Genomic DNA, 19,185 nt, shown 5'->3' on the forward strand with positions numbered 1-19,185 from the left:
TCCAAGCATTCACAGTGCCAGTTCTGAGACTAGCAAGTGAATTTAAAATCTGTTAATTAGATTTTTTGAATTAAAGAGAGCCAGCACCAGAACAGCCTCCCACGGTTTAAGAGATCCAGTGGGATGCTGGATGGCATGGCTGCTATGAAAGCTCCACAGGGAGCAGATCAGGTGTATGGGGAAGATGTGTTACAGGGTAGGACAGGTCTGGGCTGGAGCAGGTTCAGGTGACAGTTCTAAGCTGAGCTTTGTCTGAGGAGCTGAGGGAAGACAGCGCAGATGGATGCAAATACATAATTTGGTGAAGGTAAAACAGGCGAACGAAAAAAGAGACAGCGATCAAGGAGATGTGGTAAAGTAATCAGGCAGGAAGTCCAGAGGTATTCTGTTCTCTGTTTCTCACTCTCTCTTCCATTTATTCTATGAACATTTTCAGTCCTCTTCACAATTGTCTACACTGAAATACTTAAGTGTGTGTGTATATATATATAAAATAAAAATAGGGTCAACAGTCAGTAAGGAGGAAGAAGGGAGTCTAATGCTGCTGAAATGCTTTTATGCCCAAGGCTGAACAGCAAAGTTCCTGTCTCTTGGACTATCTGCTGAAATCTAAGGGCTAGACATAAGATAAAGTATGTTGATGGACTGGTCTTCTGTCTGGTTTAGCGTGTGTCCTCTTGCTCCCAACACAATTAACTACCAAAGGTGAAATTCTGGTTCTACCGCAATGGTAAAAATGACCACTGACTGTGGTTAGAGACTAGCGTTTCAGGGAACGCTGTGTTACGGTGCGTGTGTTAAAGAGCTTTTCTCTTTAACCCTCTCTGACTGTTCTGTGCTAGTGACCAAATGTACAACTTACTGCTTACCTCACAAAATAGGGAAGTTCTGAGGGTGGCCCCAAAAGGGATGTCATGGACAACACTGTCTTTATGGACATTTTTCAGTGCACCATTCAGAGGGCTTTGCACATGGAAAGAAATGAATATCCCTTTCCAAATTTAGGTTTCCCAGCAGCTACTGGACTATTTGTGAGCAAATGCGCAGCAAGGTATCTGTGACAGCCATACAGCAGGACGACTCCAGAGGCATTTTTTTTCCATGTTTTCCCCAAACAACCAATGCCTCAGGGATTCACCTCTGTTCTGGTTTCAGCTGGGATAAATTTAATTTTCTTCTTAGTAGCTGGTGCCATGCTGTGTTTTGGATTTGGTACGAGGACAATGTTGATAACACACGGATGGTTTTGGTTGCTGCTGGGTAACGTTTGTATGAATTCAAGGACTTTTCAGTTCCTCAAGCCCTGCTAGCGAGAGGGCTTGAGAGGCACAGGCAACTGGGAGGGGACACAGCCAGGACAGCTGACCTGAACTGGCCAAAGGGATATTCCATACCATGGGACATCATGCTGAGTATATAGGCTGGAGGAAAGGAAGGAAGGGGGGGACATTTGGCGCTATGGCATTTGTCTTCCCAAATAACCATCACCCGTGATGGAGCCCGGCTTGCCTGGGGATGGCTGAACACTTGCCTGCCAATGGGAAGTAGTGAATTAATCCCTTGCTTTGTTTTGCTTGTGTGTGGGGCTTTTGCTTTACCTATTAAACTGTCTTTATCTCAGCCCAAGAGTTTTCTCACCTTTACTCTTCCAATTCTCTCCCCCATCCCACTGTAGGGGTAATGAGTGAGCAGCTGTGTGGGGCTTAGTCACCAGCCAGGGTTAAACCATGACAACCTTGAAGAGGCATTAAAATGACAGTGGGAAGTAGGAAAAAGTAAGGACTGAGAAGTGTTTGTGAACAAGGCCTGAAAAATTGGCTGCTGATGTTTTGATCGTTAACTACTCTGGCTGAACTTACAAAAGAAGAAAGACTATTTTGTCAAATGAGGAGTGACGAAATAAAGATGCATACTGGAAAATGCTTCTTATTTATTTTTTAATCCAGTTCCTTAGTCCTGAAACACAGCTAACAGGAAATACTCCCCACTGCTACAAGCGACTAAACTACTAACAAATTGAATGAAGAAAGGCAGATGCACTGATACTCTTCATGGACCTCAAATGACTCTGATTACATAGTGTTATATGTAGTTTTGCCATAATACCTACGGGAATTGGTGAAGTACAAGAAAGCAGGCATTTAGATATGGATTCAACAGACCAGAATACAGAAATCCTCAGTTTCTGCTGGGACAGCAAGTTATTAAATTTCTGTATGCTCTTGCAAGAAAAATGTGAAAACTGGAATGTAAAAGATATACGAATACTTACAGTTTGATCAGAGATGGTAAAGAGGAGAAGGCATTGGGGTGAATAATTTTAATTTTGTTCCAAGCTAAATCCCTACAAGAAAAGTGAGTGGAAAATTACATACCCACTGAGTGAATATGGAAGTTTTCATACACTTGATTAGGAGGCCTAAATATAAAAAAGGTATTAATTACATGCAAATATTTGCAATATGCTTCTGCATCTCTCATAGTGCAAAATCTTTTTTCCATTTTAAAATTATGTTAGTTAATGGTGTTAGTTATTAAACAGACAAACTTTCTGAAAACATCTACTTGAAAAATTTACTCTGCTAGCACATCTGTCTGTGTGAAAACTAGAAGCCTGCACATGACTGGACTCTATTTCTTAAGAAACTGTTCTCTGTAAAAAGATTTCATGTTCCCTAAGGCTAATTATTATGTGAACCTGCCAACAGATATCAGCTCTGGCTCAGTATCTTTCTCCACCTCCATCAGAAACATTTAGAAGTAACAGCTTTTATAGCTATAAGTTTGCATCTTTGAATTAACTGCTGCAGATGCTAAACTTCACAAAGTTTGTTTTCCTTTCACAGTTATAACCTAATGGATGAAAGATCAAAGTGAGGAAAAACAGGAACAAGGTTGTTTTGGGGTATATAGCGAGCAAACAGTACATAGCACATGTTTTTTGGAACCTGGGTGAATGGCTATTAGGGCTGTACTCACAGAGATCGAAGAGCAGCCAGCTGCCGAAACGTGTCTGCTTTGATTTCACCAATTTCATTGTGATGCAAGTCACTGAAATAGCAATAAGAATCTCCTCAGTTTCAAAAACACCTGGAGGACACTTTGGGGTGTTTTAGATTGTCTATGATCTACTTCAATACAGTGTTAAGGGTATATACTTGGGATATGTCAAACCAGCCAGCAATAACCAAGCTAACGATGCTCAACCACATTTGTATATAGATGCTTCTTTTTAGGCTTTTTAGGGTAGTTTGATGCTTACATTTTTTGGAGTTTTTTACATGCAGTAAAACAGGGTAAATCTTCCAGCAGGTTATAAGACAGATCCCTGTAATACACAAGAAAAGTAAAAATTATCATCAAAGTAACATTAAAAGAAAAGGATCTTTCATTTTCTACCTTCATGCTCAATTTAAAATAACTTTGTTTTATCCACATTCACAGAAGAATAGAAATGTGCAAACTCATTTATCATCTCTCAGATGTCAGATTTTGATTTCTAACTGAGGAGACGAGAAGAGGAGAAAAGACAAGATGTATTAACTCCATATCCTACTTTTGCAAATCCCTTGCATTGTCTGAAGACTTCCTGCCTGAAGTGTAGGCTTCTGCTGAGTGTTTTACAGTAATGATATTGGCTATCTGCTTATAAGGAGTATTGGATTTACATCACAGACTTCATATTCATCATGTTTAAATTCTGACAAATATCTAAACCACTTAAAATAATCTACAAAATACATATATCTATATTTTTTTCAGAGAAGACCCTGTATTTCTCTGGTAACAATCACAATGGACTGTAATCAGCTTTCCATTATACACTTTTAATTAGGTACTATTGCCTCTGATCCTTAGGCTGTTATAACCGAGGGAAATGGTTAAAAAAATATTGGAACTGGCTTTGAAATCAATCACTACATGGGGGAAAAAAAACTTAAAAAGACTTGAGCCAAAACTCAACAAATTACAGAATAACTGAAACATCTGGACTGATTTATAGTATAATATAACTAATCAAAACCAAACCCAGGCAATTTGCAAAAAAAAGGGAAGGGAAAAAAAAAATGAACCAAACACCCACCCCCACCACCCAACAGTCTTATCCTATGTTGCTCAGGGAAAACTGAATGGGAAATTTGCTAGTAAAAGAATACAGAAAAAATAACCTATGCCTGTAATTAGGATAAATGTCCTGTTCCACAGTTATCCAATATTATCATGAAAAGAGTAATCTCTTTTCACTCCTGTTTCAAATTCTTTAAAACTGGTTCATCTTCACCTGTTTAATTCCTTGGTAAAAATATATTTTCACTGTTACTGTTCCAACAGAGCCATTTAGACTATTATATATTTGATCTGTGGAAGCGGTGCAAGTAATGGCCGTGTGTGTTTTTAAGGTATACTACTCTGCTTTTAATACGGACAAAGTCTATCATCAATATATGTATATATTTTGTTATAGCAGGAAAGATTATGGCCTCTGTTTTTTACTTTTCACAGGTACTCTGTGGTCCAAATCAGGCATGACAGGAGAATTCAAGTGAGCTGCAGGCTTTAGGGCCAAGGTAGAAAATGTTTGGTATGTCTGGGGGACTGTGGCTATTCTGTCACGCACAGATTTGTGACTTAGGTCTTCTTAAAAGTATGTTATCAGCTTATATTTTGTACATACTGACACTACCTTGTCACACACAGGAAAAAGAAAACAAACCCCAAACCCTTCTCCCCTTGGTTTCTGTTAAGAGCTCCAGGAAATATTTTACTTGTTTAAGGACTTTTTTCGCACTCTGTTAATACATGAGGCTCTTGGCAGCACCAGAGAGCAAGTGGTTTTAGTTCCCCTGCTGAGCTGCATACCCAGCTGTGCTGAGGGCAGCCTCTTGAGGACTGCTGGGCCCGCATTCTCACATACACCTTTACTGCAGGAGTGCAGACACCCAGGAAGCCTCTGTGCATACTCATTCACATTTGGAAGTACTGGTGGCTAGGTAGGATGCACAAATTGTCTTTCAAAGCAGTGTTTGTGCTTGTAGTGTTTGTGCATGCATTTGAGCCAGGAAGCCCCTTCAAGATGGCAGTGTCCAAGAAACTTGTGGAGTTCAGTGCACTGTCATGCTTCATGGCACCAGCAAAACTCACGTGCAAACCAAAATATGGGTTTGGCAGGCTCATTCCAATCTGATGGGCATGGGGAAAGAGCAACCAAGTACATGAAATTGCTGTTAAACTGGCTCCTCAACCTTTTAAATATCAGCTCTAATAATACAGGGTGGTACTAAAAAAAAAAAGTGAATTTCCGATGGACAGTCCTAGTCTACTCTGAACTGTAAAATTTATTACTATAGTATTTATTTGCCTTCTGTTTTGATATTATTTATTGTTTTTTAATAATACAGGACATATTAAAACAAGTCTGTGTGCAGACTTTCTTCTGGCAACGCACTTTCAGTCTTTTATCATTCTGGAAAGAATTATATCAAGTCAACTAAAACTTGATTTTTTATGGAAGTGTTCATGACATCCACGCTGGCATTCAAATAATGTGTTATAATTAATGCTATTTCAATGTTGGACAGAGAACTAATACCAAATACATTCCTAGTGATGTAATACATAGAGGAAAGTGCTGTTGGCTCATTCTCAAAGAAGCAGACACAATGATTACTTTCGTTAGTGATTAAGCAAACTCCAAGGAAATTTCCAAGCTAAAACAGTATTGAATATTTAAAACTATTCCCCAACTATGCTAAGGAATAGTCTATTAAAATTTCAGTCAGCTACTTATGTCTGGTTGGAAAAGAAACTACAAGAGGAGCATAAGGACACAAAACTGCACTCCCTACCCAATTATAATTTCCATTCGCTTCACTGCATTATCTGCCTCAGTAAGGAAAAAAAACCCAGACTACTGCAGGAGAGACAGAATGAATGAAAATCAGGCAGTTCTGCTGTTTTTTGAAAAAAAAACAATTTTTGAACAAAAACTCTTTTACCCTTTCCTAAAAATATGCAAAGTAATTGTCTTTTTCAGCAACATATGGGAAATACTGACTGATAAGTGGGTTGTGAACATTTTGAGTAACATGGCAGCACACTCCCCGAGATGAATTTCTAAGAAGTAACATGATATACAGAAATAGCAGTAATTGGGTAATTTTGAAATCATAATGATTTCATTTGTCCATTAATCTCGTGCATTAGTGTAAAGTTAATGATCTTACTGAAACGTACAGCACTTGGAGATTAGGTAACTGGTCACAAGCTGATTTGGGGAGAGAGGTGATCTGTGCTCCTGTGAGTGTCCTGTTTAAAGTATTTATTGAAAGAAAAAAAAAGATAAATTTTTAAAGATTGCAAAACAAGTATATTTTTTTAGGACATTATATATTCCTTAGAATAAGACAGCATCCAAAAAAAAATAAGCAAAAATACTTCTCTAGCACTTACAAACTCTCCAGACTTGTGGTCCCTGTCAGATCAGGAAACTCTGTTATCTGTGAAGCACCGTTTAAAGTCCTAGAATTTAAAAGCACCATTTCAATACAATTGTTGTGAGGGAAGTGTGGGAAAACTCTTAATATTGCAATGTATAAAGACAATTAGATAAAAAAAATAAACACATACAGAGTTCTGAGTTCTGGTAAGTGTTGAAAAGCAGATTTTCCAACAAGCTGGATAGGGTTATCATAAAAATGTCTGCAAAAAGAGGATAAAAAGACATTTTATGAAAAATATTTTAGACAATTCTAAATATATTACATGATTATACAATAAGCAAATGAGTAAACTCTCTATGATGAATCACAGGCTATGCACCTCTGGTTATAGCAGAGGTATACCTCAGGGATTTTCTCACCCACCAATATATATCCATCAATCACATTTCACATTTTAAATACGCAAGTAGTAACTGTTCTCTTGATTGTAAAGCCAGAAGCCAGTCAACAAATTATTCCCTCTTCCTCCCAGGTTTGCAAAGACAGAAATCCAAATATGAAGAACTTTGTTACGATCTAAGACAAATTTACGGTTAGCAGGTGAAAAAGTCAGAACAGATTCCCTTGCACTGTTAAAGTCATGCTGCTTTTGCTCATAGATGAGTCACTATTTTTCTTACATTTATTTTACAATATCTTATTTTGAGGTTTGCCCATTGAATGCATCCTCATGTATGACCATGGGAACTCAGACTGGAATCCATCAAGAGTAATTTTTTGCTAGCTTCTACATCGCCAGTAATGCTAGGAGACTAGAAGAAATAGTTCAAATAAAAGGTCAAAGCCAGAGACCACTCCTCACTTCGCTTAAATAGAGCATGCAAACTGCCATTCTTCCCATGAAGCTGGCAAGACATAAGCCTGTTTGCTTGTATAATGATGTGCTTACAAGCAGAGCTATTTGACAATTAGCCACAAATATGATACTTAGTTTCACATTCTCTAATAAGAAGAGTCATTGAAAAGACTCTTATCACTTACATTGTAATAAGTGATGGATTACCCACAAATGCACGCTCAGGTATTGACTTGATGTTATTGCTATGAAATCCCCTACAAAAGGAAAAACGGTTTACACATTAAGAAAAAGAAAGTGAAGGCATAATCTGTATTCCCAATGCACAGTAATTTTTTTTGTTTGTGATAAAAGTGTCTGTATGTATGTCCTGGTTTACTGGAATAAGGCAGAATTGAAAAAAGCGAAAGAAAAGCAATGAAAAAGCTGGTATTCTCCACTTTTCTAAATGAAGAAAACCATTCAGATGAAGTAAACTGCAAAATGGCATTTTAAAATTCAGCCCTCAGCAGGAAACTGCTTCTTAGCTGTATGTCATGTATCTACAAATCTATGTGAGTATGTATATAGATAGAATGTAAATACACACACATATATGAACTAATAACATTAATATTTCAATATTAATAATTAAATAAAATAAGCTAGTATCTATATTTCCCCCCGTATTTGTTAAACTATAACTATTTCTTTTGCTGGGATAATAATGGATTGCACAAATTTATCAAGTAAATGATTTTATACATTATATTGTAATATGTTAAGTTTCCCATAACCACCTTTTTGTTAAAATGTTTCAAATGTGGACATGAACGAACTATTCAATGTAGTTGTGCTGGCCGGATAGAAGGCCAAATCTCTGTCTCATCATTAATTACTGCACTTTATTTATATGAGTAATTCTCCATTGTGAAAAACAAAAGCAACAACTAAGATTTCAAAAGAACAATGATGATTTGTGTGGGAAACTCCCATTAGTTCAGTCGGGTATGAAAAAGGCTTCCCAGCTTAAATTTATGCACTTAGAAAGCCTCAAATTGTTCACTGATGCAAGCACACTTGGCCCTTACTTGAACAGGTCCCACATTATTGGTTTTACTTGTTTAGGCATTGTGCTACTGCTGATGAGCTACAGAGCAAGGCTCTAAATCCCTGCTTCTTTTGTATGCAATAAAAACTGCATCACATGCAGACACAGACTCTAAACAATATGAGGATCCCATTTAATCTAGAACCAGTAAACAGACTGGTTTGGTGGCTGTATGGAATGGGTTTCCTTGCATGGCAGAAAAAGCTAAGAAAAAGGCATGACTGCTTCCCAGGGCAGTATCTGGCCCCTCATTGTTGCAGCACTCTCCCAACCATCCAGCTGCAATAAGGTCTTTTACCATCTCATACCCGTGTACTCTTCATACAGTCCCTCTGCTGCCTTTGCCTCATCCAGGGCATGCGTGCTCACTCTTCTCTCTGCTTCTTCCTCTCTCTTCACTTCTTCCTTGGCTGCTCTCTCTTCATCGCCTGCCCAACATCTTAACCAGCCACAGCTGCATCTTATCTACATCGGCCAACCCACCGCCCCTGAAGCCAGCCCACAGCTGTATATTATCAATGCTAATTAACCCAGCTTCATTCCTCTACACCTCATCACCATGTTGACTTGAGTTAGCGTGAGGGAGCAGCCCCATCATCACTCTGATGAAGAGCTGACTCCAGTGCATTATGCACAGAGAGCCTGAAGCACTTCTGAGCTGGTCAGAAGAGAGCATGCTCATGGCTGCAGCCCGTGTCCTGGGGCACTCTACCCAAGTGATACAAACCCATCTGAACTGAAGGCACTTTACAGCCTGCCAGTTCACATACCGAGCCAAAGAGCAGTAAAATCTATCTGCACCCCTGGGTAAAAAGACTTTATTTATTAAGCCCACACTGGGAAAAATGCTTCTACAGGTATCTTCAAAATCTAGTCTGGAAAACATTACGTAAGCATTGATTTTGAGTAGCAGCTATACCCACTTACTTTGGAGAGATAACTACTCCTACAGCTGAGACCTTATAGTACAGAGCATCTGGGACAATGGTGTCCCTGTAGCATCAAACAGATATGTCTCTGACTCGCCGGTCACTTGCCAGCAGATCTCCAGCTCTGACTTGCTGTCATGGATGCTTCCAAGCTGTAGACAAAAAGTCAGTCTGTGTTTTCAGCCCAGGCACAAATTCTGAGAGAGAAATGAGGTCTCATCCAGAAACACCCTTACTATGGTGGTCCTGCAGTGAGATAAATCCCTGTGGGCCTGGGCTCCTGGGCTCCCACTTGGATGGGAACAGCAGGGCGTGCACAACCTCTTGTACTTATGAGGTCAGCCTCCAGAGCCCAAAGCAAGCACTGAAGCACATAGTCTCATGGTCCGTGCTGGATTTGGGATGTCAGGTTGCAATTTCACACTCCAAAGATTTCTTGCACCCAGGAGCTTATCTAAAACAATAACTGATACATAGAGGTGAAGCCCTGTGGGGGCCAGTAAGTAATCTGAAGCACATCAGGCACTTTGCTGGACTGGGCAAGGTGCATTCACTGCAAACCTGGGTTAACCATGTTTGGCTACTGACTCCAGAGGTCAGCAAAAAGGCAATCCTTTGAGGCCACTAGATTTCATACCAACTATTTTAGCCAAAAGATGACAAAATTGCAACTGAGAACGGATGGGCTAGGAAATTCATAGCCCCACTCCCTCCTCCAGAGCCACAGTCTGCCAACACTGCAGGTGCTGAGCTGGAGTCCACACTACCTGGGGATCCCTGCTTCGGAAAAAATCCTAGGTAGCTACTTAAAGCATCTTTAAGATCAGTTTGTGACGTAGCAGGAGTACAACCATGTCCAAATAGTATATAATTACCTATTAAAAAAAAAAAATGCTGATGGAACCAGGAACACGGTAAGTTATTCAAATGGAAATAATTCTGAACATATGCATTGATGTGTACACTGTGTGTATGATGTGTGAATATAATTTCATTCATTTTTTTATAACTGAAACTTAGCTCTTTTCATTGGTCTGTGCATCCAGAAGTGCTGTATTTATAGCATACAAAGGACTATTTATATTGAAAAGAAACTGCTATAGTTTAATAGGGGGGAGGGAGGGAAGGAGGTAAAGACATAGAAACCTGTTGGACTAATAAAGGGTGCCACGCCTTCTTCTTCTTAAGACTAGAAACTGTGACAGTCTGGATTGTTTGCAAAATCCAACTGCTGTGTTTGGGACTTAAATTAACTGTGTTTATTATTTACTGTATTCCAAGGATGAAGTTCCTGGAAAAAAAAACACTGAACAATGCAGTATAAAAGCAAATGTTGTCAGAACTTGAATGCTCTAAACTGAATGTTGAAAATTATCTTTTATGCATGTCGGCATGTTTATTAGTTCTTCCTAGGATATCAGTTTTTAAGGATTACTGATAAAATCACCAGCCTTAAAAAAAATAATCACAGACTAGACAAAACATCCTCCTTCCTAATATCAGCTCTGTACTTACAGTTCTTTCAGGTTGGTTAGTGTCCTGATAGCGGTGGGGAACTCGTCCAGACTGTTGTAATTTAAATCTCTGTGTGAAAATAGATTGCATTATTTAGGTTATTCACTGCATAATGGATAACACAGAATTGTTGGAATTTGTAATGAAATATCATCTTCCATGTGTTGAATAAATACATACAGCCCAAAGCCAGGAAATCCTCAAAAGTGTATGGATGTTTTCCAACAAACTCTATTTAGGGCACATTGTCATTCCTATTTTTTATCAGCATCCTATTTTTAGTTATATCTTAGCTATTCTGCAATAAAGAAAACTTAAGTGGATTCAGATACTACTAAGGGATTTGCTGTTTTGTAAATTGCCCATCCTTTTCATTTCTTTGAAAGTATTAATGGGAAAAAAAAATCACACAGAATATTCAACAACTTGGTATGGCGAGCTGCATTTTACATGGCAAATACATCTCACTATAAAGGCTTCATTCGCCTCTGACTCACTGTCTAGCTGTATTAGTCTTTCTTTTTTCCTTTTTGCTGATGAAAAAATCTCTGAAGAGATTTTTCCCAATAGAGAAGTGGTAAAAATAAGAGATACTGGGGTTTGGAAGGTAAAAATGATTGGCAGAAATCTTCCTTGGGCTAAAACATGTGTGAAAACATACAGTAAGTTCATTAAATTACTGTTAAATGTATTGTTATTTTAAGATTCATCAGTATTCATATGGAGAATGTTTCTAACCACACAAATTGTAAAAACAGTAGTTTAGCTAGGGTAGTGACCTCTGCTTTAAGAACTGCTTGTGCTGCGGGTAATTAGACTTTATTCTGGTAGGCTGAAATGGACTATAATTTGCTTCTGCCCTCAGCATGACATGTACATCCTTTTGCACTCAGGAGACGCTGAAATTAAAATTGAGGTATGCCAGTTTAGTGTGATGCTCTCTGGTGCTGCTTTGTGAAGAATAGTCTGAAAAACTTGAGCAAAAGCCCTTCTGAACAGTCAAAACACAAATCACAGTTTACAATAGATTGAAATTGAAATAGTATCAGGCTGAAGTAATGCAGGCAGGAAACTGCTGTCTGAACTCAACAAGGCTTTCCTTCCTGCTTGTAAATCTCTCTCTCCTGCTCATTGACAGAAAGAGATTACAGGCATGTACAGTTTGGTTTTGCCCTCCAGTGATATGTGATTTCCAGACCTATGCATTGATGCAAACAAATGATCTTAAAGCTGGCGTCCAATGCTTATACCAAGATCTCTTTAGATTATCTTGAAACTCTCTGGAAACTGGTCTATACAGTATGGAATTACTGCGCTTGAGGCAAGTGCTGCATTCTCTTATTGCAGTGAAGTGGCTGCACCTACACTTATCCCCAGCTTCCTGACTGTCCTTTATGTTTTCATCTGTCTCATGCCAGGTGGCTGGGACTGGGTTTGCAATTACTTATTCCATTGTTCTGTTTTTCCCCATTTTTGACCAAGTGCCATGTGAATCTCACTTAAAAAAACAAACCAAAACAATTACATTTTCCTTCTCCCTTTCCCGTCCCCCTTTCCGGAGCTACACTAAGGGACTTCCTCTCAACTCACAGCCAGCTAAAAGTCAAAATTGTAAAATTGTAATTCAGTGGCAAGGGATCAATGTAATCAAAACTAGTGACAAAAAAAAAAAAAAAAGCCCAAAACTTCTTGCTTTCTGATCTTAATGAAACATGAAAGTGGGCAGTACATAGTTCTGTGGATGAGTAAAACAAATAGTCACCTTTAGATGAGCATTCTTAATGTTTCAAACTTTGTCTATTTGTTCCTCTCAACAGGCCTTTTAGCCTCTCTCCTGGTTGGGTAAAATATCAGAAATCTCTGAAGATGATGCAGCTGACTGTGGCAGGTGCCAGGGGGAAGGACATACAAGGTTTTATTATCCCTGTAGCATTTTTGGGGTCTGTGGGCTACTCTAGCAGACATCTTTATTTGACTAACCCTAGCGAAATAGTTTGCACTAACCATCAGCACTGTGTTCCTGTTTGGTGTTCTGTAGAATTATTTTTTGTTGGAAAATTCAAGAAAATTTGAATGGGTCTGAACAGAACTATGGTGAATACTTGAGGAAATGTCAATCTTTGCCAGTGCTATTCTTTATCAGACCTCTTTAAAGACAAAAACTGAAACATTCCTCTTCCTCCCCCTTGTAAAACACATGCATAATCTGGCTACCTGGTACTTTTGCTTTTTCCAGGGATAAAAAAACCCCCAAACAATCTAATTTTATAACTCTCCTCTGTGATGAGATAGTTTCTTAATGTTAAAGCTCTTCATTGCAACAATTTCCCAATGCAGCTATTAGCTTTATTGATTAAACAAGACAAACAAATAGTACTAAACTAGGAAAATATAACTGTTTATGAATAGCCATTTCTTTTTCAATGCTTAGTACAGTTTTCAACTGTCCTTCAAACAACTTATCAATGGACAATGCTTATTAAAAAGGCAAACTAATTTCTAGTAAAAAATGGGATTTGCTACATAGAGTCATTGCAAACCATTACTTAGATCCTGTAGTGATTAGGCAAGCCAAAAGACACATTTGGCTTTTAGGCTATTTTTATTCTGTCAGAATATTAATGAAAACACTCTAAAAAAAAGGAAACAAATAAGAGGTCAACTCACAAAGTCTCTAGGCTGTGGAGCCCATCAAAGCATTTCTTTCCCAGGGAGTAGATTCTATTGTTATGGAGATGTCTGCAGGGGAACATTAAGCACACAGTCAGGAAAGCACACTGCACACAGTGGACTTAAGCAAAACATTTTGATGGTTAAATCAAAAGGAACTTATTTTCAGGCATGCACTGATTATATGCAAGTCATGCTTTTGCAAAAGCATGTTTAGGAGGCACCTCTACCACCCTCCATGCCTTTCTCCTGGTATCTCCCCACCCATGCAGGCTTCCATTTGGTTTCGTAGAAGGCATTTGTTTTACAACCACCTAGATTGTTTAAAAACGGTATGTCCTGGAGCTCCAGGTTGGGTTTGTATATTGAACACTGGGTAACTGTAGATGTCTTCTCAGTGGTGGTTATTTAACATGTTGTCTTAAAAACTGTGTGTGGGGTGTGAGGTGTATATTTGGAAGATGTATATTCTGAGGGCATTAGAGGGTATGGCACAGAACAGGCACAGGTGAGGAGATGGTTAATACAGCAGACAAGAAATGGGCATTAGGCTTGCAGAATGAAAGAAGACACAAAGCCATAGGACAAAAAAGTCAGCTTCACTGAGATGAGTAAACTAACCAATCTTATAAGTGCTGTAACTTGACTTCCTTTGAAATGATAAAAATCAACTACTTTCTCAAACGTTTCGCAAATGAAAGTAATTTTGTTATATATTTAAACCAGCCCCCTGCACAAAGGCTCAGAGTACTGCCTATTTCTAAGTCTTTTAAACCAACATGGAAAAAACCTAGTCCGTGAGTTAATGTGAGAAGATACAACTTGGAGCCAATTCAGGGTTTTTTTTTTAAAGGATGCCCTTTTTTCCCAGCAGTTTTCCTTTTACTTTATTCTTGACACTCTACCCTTATAGTGGAGGGAAACTACAGGAGTAGCACCTTAAAAGAAAAGAAGGGCTGTGAAAGAGGGGCTGCCAGGCACTTTCCTTTCAATGCTTCATTCTGCTCTGAAAATAGCGTTAAAGATCAGAGGGAGGGTCTCTGCATGTTCTGCAGAACCTACAGAAACTGAGTCTACCTGCCCATAGAAGGCAGGGATTCTAACGGCAAAATGCAAATGTTCTGTGGGGTTTTCCTTTCCAAGGAAGAAACTTAATCAACCTTTTTTTTTTTTTTTTTACTACACTGACTTAATTGCTTTAGTTAGCATGAACAGCACACCTCTGAACTCCAATTATGTTTGGATGTCTAATGATAAAGCTTCAAACCTGCTCCAATTTGCCATGCATTTTTGCACTGGGTTGAAAATTTGCCAGACTGTATAAAATAGCAAACAAAAGAACACAGAGCTACACATAAAGATTTTGATGGGCCAAAAATATCAGATGTTGTCGATCATGAGGAATGATTCAATTATTAATCAATATGAAGCCCAGGAGATTAGAAATAAGCAAGCCAGATCTAAAATAAGAAAATTTAACTGAGCAGAAGCAATCAGGGCATGAAAAGAAATTATTTTCTTCTGCATTTCTTAACTGTCCTCTTATCACTGTATTACTGGCTGGGATCTAGAGAGCAACATTCAAGACAGTGTTTTGTCTTTAGCATGGATAAGTCTAGAAGCTCAGTCAAATGACAAATCCATCTACTCTTTACCTTGAATGGGTTTGATACTTCATGTAAACAGAAGACAAAGGCTTTGCCACACAAAGCAGCTGTTACCCCCATTTTTGATGCCCTATATGCTTATATGAATACATCAAGCACTAGGCAGAGATGGTGATTATAACTGCCAATAAAGAACCCTGGCGTATGTCAGGTTCAATGCTTAGACTGGTGCTAGAATATGCTAAAATACACTGTTTTACAGACTGTGGTTTCAGACAGCTTGTAAAGCTTGAATATGTTATTTTCTCTTTAATAATGCTAGCATTTTTCAAAGTTATCCTGAAATAACTTCTCCACCTCAGTTTCTCCAGCCAGTCTAGAATTTTTTCTACTTGGTACATTCCCAGAAGATAAAAAGCTGAAACTGTGTACCTTCCAGATTTTGGTGTGAACTATGCAAGTTTCATTTTGTTGAACTGCTATGCAAACATAAAAACGCAAACCTACATATACTTTCTGTGAAGGGAAATGCATACTTTTTCTGCTGGACAGCATTCTTTCCAAGTCATCCAGAAAGGCTTCAGTTCATTTCCTATTTCTAATCTTCCCTCATTCAGCCTTAGAGTCTTACAGGGCACACAATTCATGCCTTCCTGTTTGTTTTGCTGACCAGATAAGGTGATTTTTTAATTCCCTTACATAGCTCTTTATTGGAGATGGAAACTTTTAAGCTGGATCAAAACAAGTGCTAGATCAAAACTAGAAAATGCTAGTTTAACTGTAGGAAGATGTAAAAGATGTAAAAAATCTGTTTCTCCAAGATGATTTTTTTAAAAACTTTAGTTTGTAGTACATATACAGTCCAGAAAGCTTAAAAAAGAACATTTTCTGCAACAAATGAAACGGAACTTTTGGTAAAGGAGTATCACTAAGCCTAGTGCAGATGGAGAAGGAAAAGTGCAGATTCCTAGCCCCAAGGTATCAATTTAATATTAAGACTGTAAGATAAAAGAGACGTTTAATTAACCCATCTATATACCTATTTACCTGTCATTTGCCAGCTGGGGAGGGAATAGGGAAATATTTAATTATTAAAGGTTGTCTCAAGCAACATTTAAACTAAACATTGCATCTTCAAGTAATTTATCACAAAGAGGTCAAAGCCCTGCAAAGAAGCTGAGATTGTGTCTAAAAAAGCAATCAATAAGACTTACAGAACTACCAAACTAGAGAGGTTTCCAAAAGCATAGTCTGGTATGTAATGAATTTTATTCAGTGCCAATGTCATTGCCTGAAGTGCTGGTAAACTTCTAAAAGCTTGGACGGGAATTTCTGTCAAAGAATTATCATCTAGCCACAGGTGTCTAAGGGAGACCAAGCCATTGAAGCAGTTCGGGGGCACATAGTTGATGTGGTTGGCATCCAGACGTCTAGGAGAAAAAGAAATAGAGAAATTGACTCTGAGAAAAGAACAGTGGACTTAACACAATGGCCATCAGAAGTTATCACCAAGAATACAACTCCAAGGCATGGACATGGGTTGCCACATTCATTTTTAATTTCCCAGAGATTCTACATTTCCATCTTGCTTGCAGCCTCACCCCTGAGACCTCAAATCATGTTTACAAGTCTCCTTGTCAGCTGTTTCTCCATGGACAGCTCTCCTTTGGAGCCATCAGCTCAGTGGGAGCACACACTGATAATTTTTGAGCAGAGCCTCTCTACAGACCAGGTATGAATTTGATTTCCTTTTCCAATTATTTGAAAGTATGGAATAAAAAAGCACAAGAAACTCATCCACATTCTCTTTCAGAACCTATAAATCACTGAGCTGCAAGATGATTTGTGTTTCTCTACATTAGACACCTATTGTAAAAGCCACAAATAAAACTCACTTCCAAGTCTTTGTTCCCATTTTACTTTTTCTTAAATATTGTTTATTCTAGTGATTCTAATGAGCACTAGAGTTGACAATTTTTAGTAGGGGAGCAAAATGTATTTTTAAATAGAGATTAGCGTTGCTAATGCAATGTATTTATTTTGAAAAAGAAGTTATTAAATACACTTCAGTTGCTGCAGAGCCAACAGAGGGAGCCCAACTGCACATCATACCTCTTCAGAATCTGCAGGTGATATCTTGCACTCACACTTGTGTGAATAAGGATTAAATCTACTGAATCTTTTGCAGATGTGGTGATAGAAATATTATGTCATATATTCACTGGCTTTTGCTTTTGCTGTTTTGCTTTCCCATTGTGATGCTTTCAAGGAAAGATTTAGAAGTCTATTTAGAAGTAGATTTTGGAAACTTTGTGAAGCATCCAGGTGGTTATCTGTACCCTGATACACTTTTCCTGCTTTTAATGCATTGTACTGACTTGCGCCTTGTTCAGAAAACGAAAGCCACGTTCTGAAACTTTTCTTGAAGATGTCTGTACAGAGGAGTAATTAAGTGAACGGTGAAACAGAAATAAATTTAAATAGATGTTTGAAAACACTACAGAACAAACAAACAGCCACACCCAGGGTACAAAGCAGTAATTCTGTACAACCTAAATTTGGTCTGTTTGAGAGAAATGCCATACTCTTTTGGCGGGTATACTAATCCCTTTATTTAAAGCTGCTTTCTCATTTGCAGTCATGTAAAATGTCAGGTCCATTCTATCTTCTGCTCCATGCTGCTCCTACCTACTGCACAAGAACAAATAATGACTGCTAAGGCTCTGTGCCAGGCTGGCAAATAACTGAGACAAGGTCAGTTGGAACAAATTTATAAAGTTCAGTGTCAAAGCCCTTGTACAATTAAATTTTCAATATAATAACTGACATGGCAGGCAGCAGAGACAGAGCTTCCAAAATAACTCAAGGGTCTGTCAACAAATGGGTGAGGCTGGAAATGTTTAGAAATACTCATGCTGTACCTCCCCCATTCCCCGGGCAACAACCATGCTACGCCTGTGTTTTCAAATAAGGTATAATTTGAATGAGTAGATGAGGTTTCTTTGTGTTCAGTCAGAAGTAAATTTCTTCCCTGGGTGATGCTGGTATGTAAACTAAGAAGTTACAGTTGCCTTAGTTTGACAGTTACATTGATTAAAGAATGGAGGCTTTATTCAAACTGTGTTACTGTATTACATTTAACATCTTGTTGAATAGGAAGCCTGCCTGAGCAGCTCTGATGTCCCTGTTGATTCCCCAGGAGTTACTCACAGGATGCCTGGCTGCACAGTGAAGCCAACAGCCGGTTGTTTGTGTGCGATCCTGTGGCTGAAACGGCACTATTTCTGCTGTCGTCAAAGAGACCAGGATTTTTACCTTACCAATATTTGGTAGCAAATCAAGGAACTGATTTTCTTTATAGCTGAAGTTTCCAAATATAAACCCACCACTGGCTATGTAAACAGAATACAAAACATAGAAAGAAAAACAGAACTGCCGTAACATAAATGAAATTCTAGGCAGTTGAATTATTGTTTAATTAAAGCTTGGAAGAAATCAAGAAGCTACAACTTGTGCTGCAGGTCCTATAACTGGACTATGTATCCTCCAAGTGCTCATAAGAATGACTGTCTAAAGTGCTCTTCTGTTATCTAATCTTTTTCAAATTTCCAAGTACCGTCTTCCCTCTTGCAGATATTAAAAAGGCTTCAGCAGCAGTTATGTTTCCTGCCATACTGCAGGTAATGCAAACGGATGTATAAAGCATTGATCAAATTGCTGGTTGTGGCCAATTGTTTTACATGTGTTGATCAAAGTTTTGGCACTTCCAGAACTAAACCCATTAGCTCATGAACATGACCCTATTTATAATTGAAAGTATATAGATAACATGTGGTGAGTTTGAAAGCTGCTATTGTATTCCAGAGAGCGCTAGTTTAGGGAAGCAGAAATGCTTGATCTTTTCTGATAGGCAGCATGTAAATAAAACAGCCAGTATGAAATTCACCATAAGCTCACTTAAAATGTCTAAACCTTTCAAAGCAAATGCTTGAGCTATGTGGACTGTATCCCACTGGCGTTTCCTGTGACATACTGTGAATGGTATGACCATGTGCATAGATTATGAAAAGATATTATT

At 38.4% G+C, this 19,185-nt stretch overlaps 1 protein-coding gene across 3 annotated transcripts in view; it reads right to left on the reverse strand.

Annotated features, from left to right (window-relative positions):
• LGR5 (leucine rich repeat containing G protein-coupled receptor 5) overlaps positions 1-19,185 on the reverse strand; it is a 93,185-nt gene that overhangs the window by 12,226 nt on the left and 61,774 nt on the right. Inside the window, exons 5-14 of one of the 3 annotated variants that reach the window (XM_037389391.1) lie at positions 16,322-16,537; positions 13,498-13,569; positions 10,831-10,899; positions 7,482-7,553; positions 6,628-6,699; positions 6,451-6,519; positions 6,235-6,306; positions 3,263-3,328; positions 2,980-3,051; positions 2,273-2,344 (exon numbers count right to left, since the gene is read on the reverse strand). In XM_037389391.1, coding sequence (XP_037245288.1) covers positions 2,273-2,344; positions 2,980-3,051; positions 3,263-3,328; positions 6,235-6,306; positions 6,451-6,519; positions 6,628-6,699; positions 7,482-7,553; positions 10,831-10,899; positions 13,498-13,569; positions 16,322-16,537 — 852 coding nt within the window. The remainder of the gene's footprint in view (positions 1-2,272; positions 2,345-2,979; positions 3,052-3,262; positions 3,329-6,234; positions 6,307-6,450; positions 6,520-6,627; positions 6,700-7,481; positions 7,554-10,830; positions 10,900-13,497; positions 13,570-16,321; positions 16,538-19,185) is intronic. The other 2 variants (XM_037389393.1, XM_037389392.1) reach the window with 2 other exon arrangements.

This window comes from Falco rusticolus, chromosome 5 (assembly GCF_015220075.1).
Source record: "Falco rusticolus isolate bFalRus1 chromosome 5, bFalRus1.pri, whole genome shotgun sequence".
Taxonomy (NCBI): Eukaryota; Metazoa; Chordata; class Aves; order Falconiformes; family Falconidae; genus Falco; species Falco rusticolus.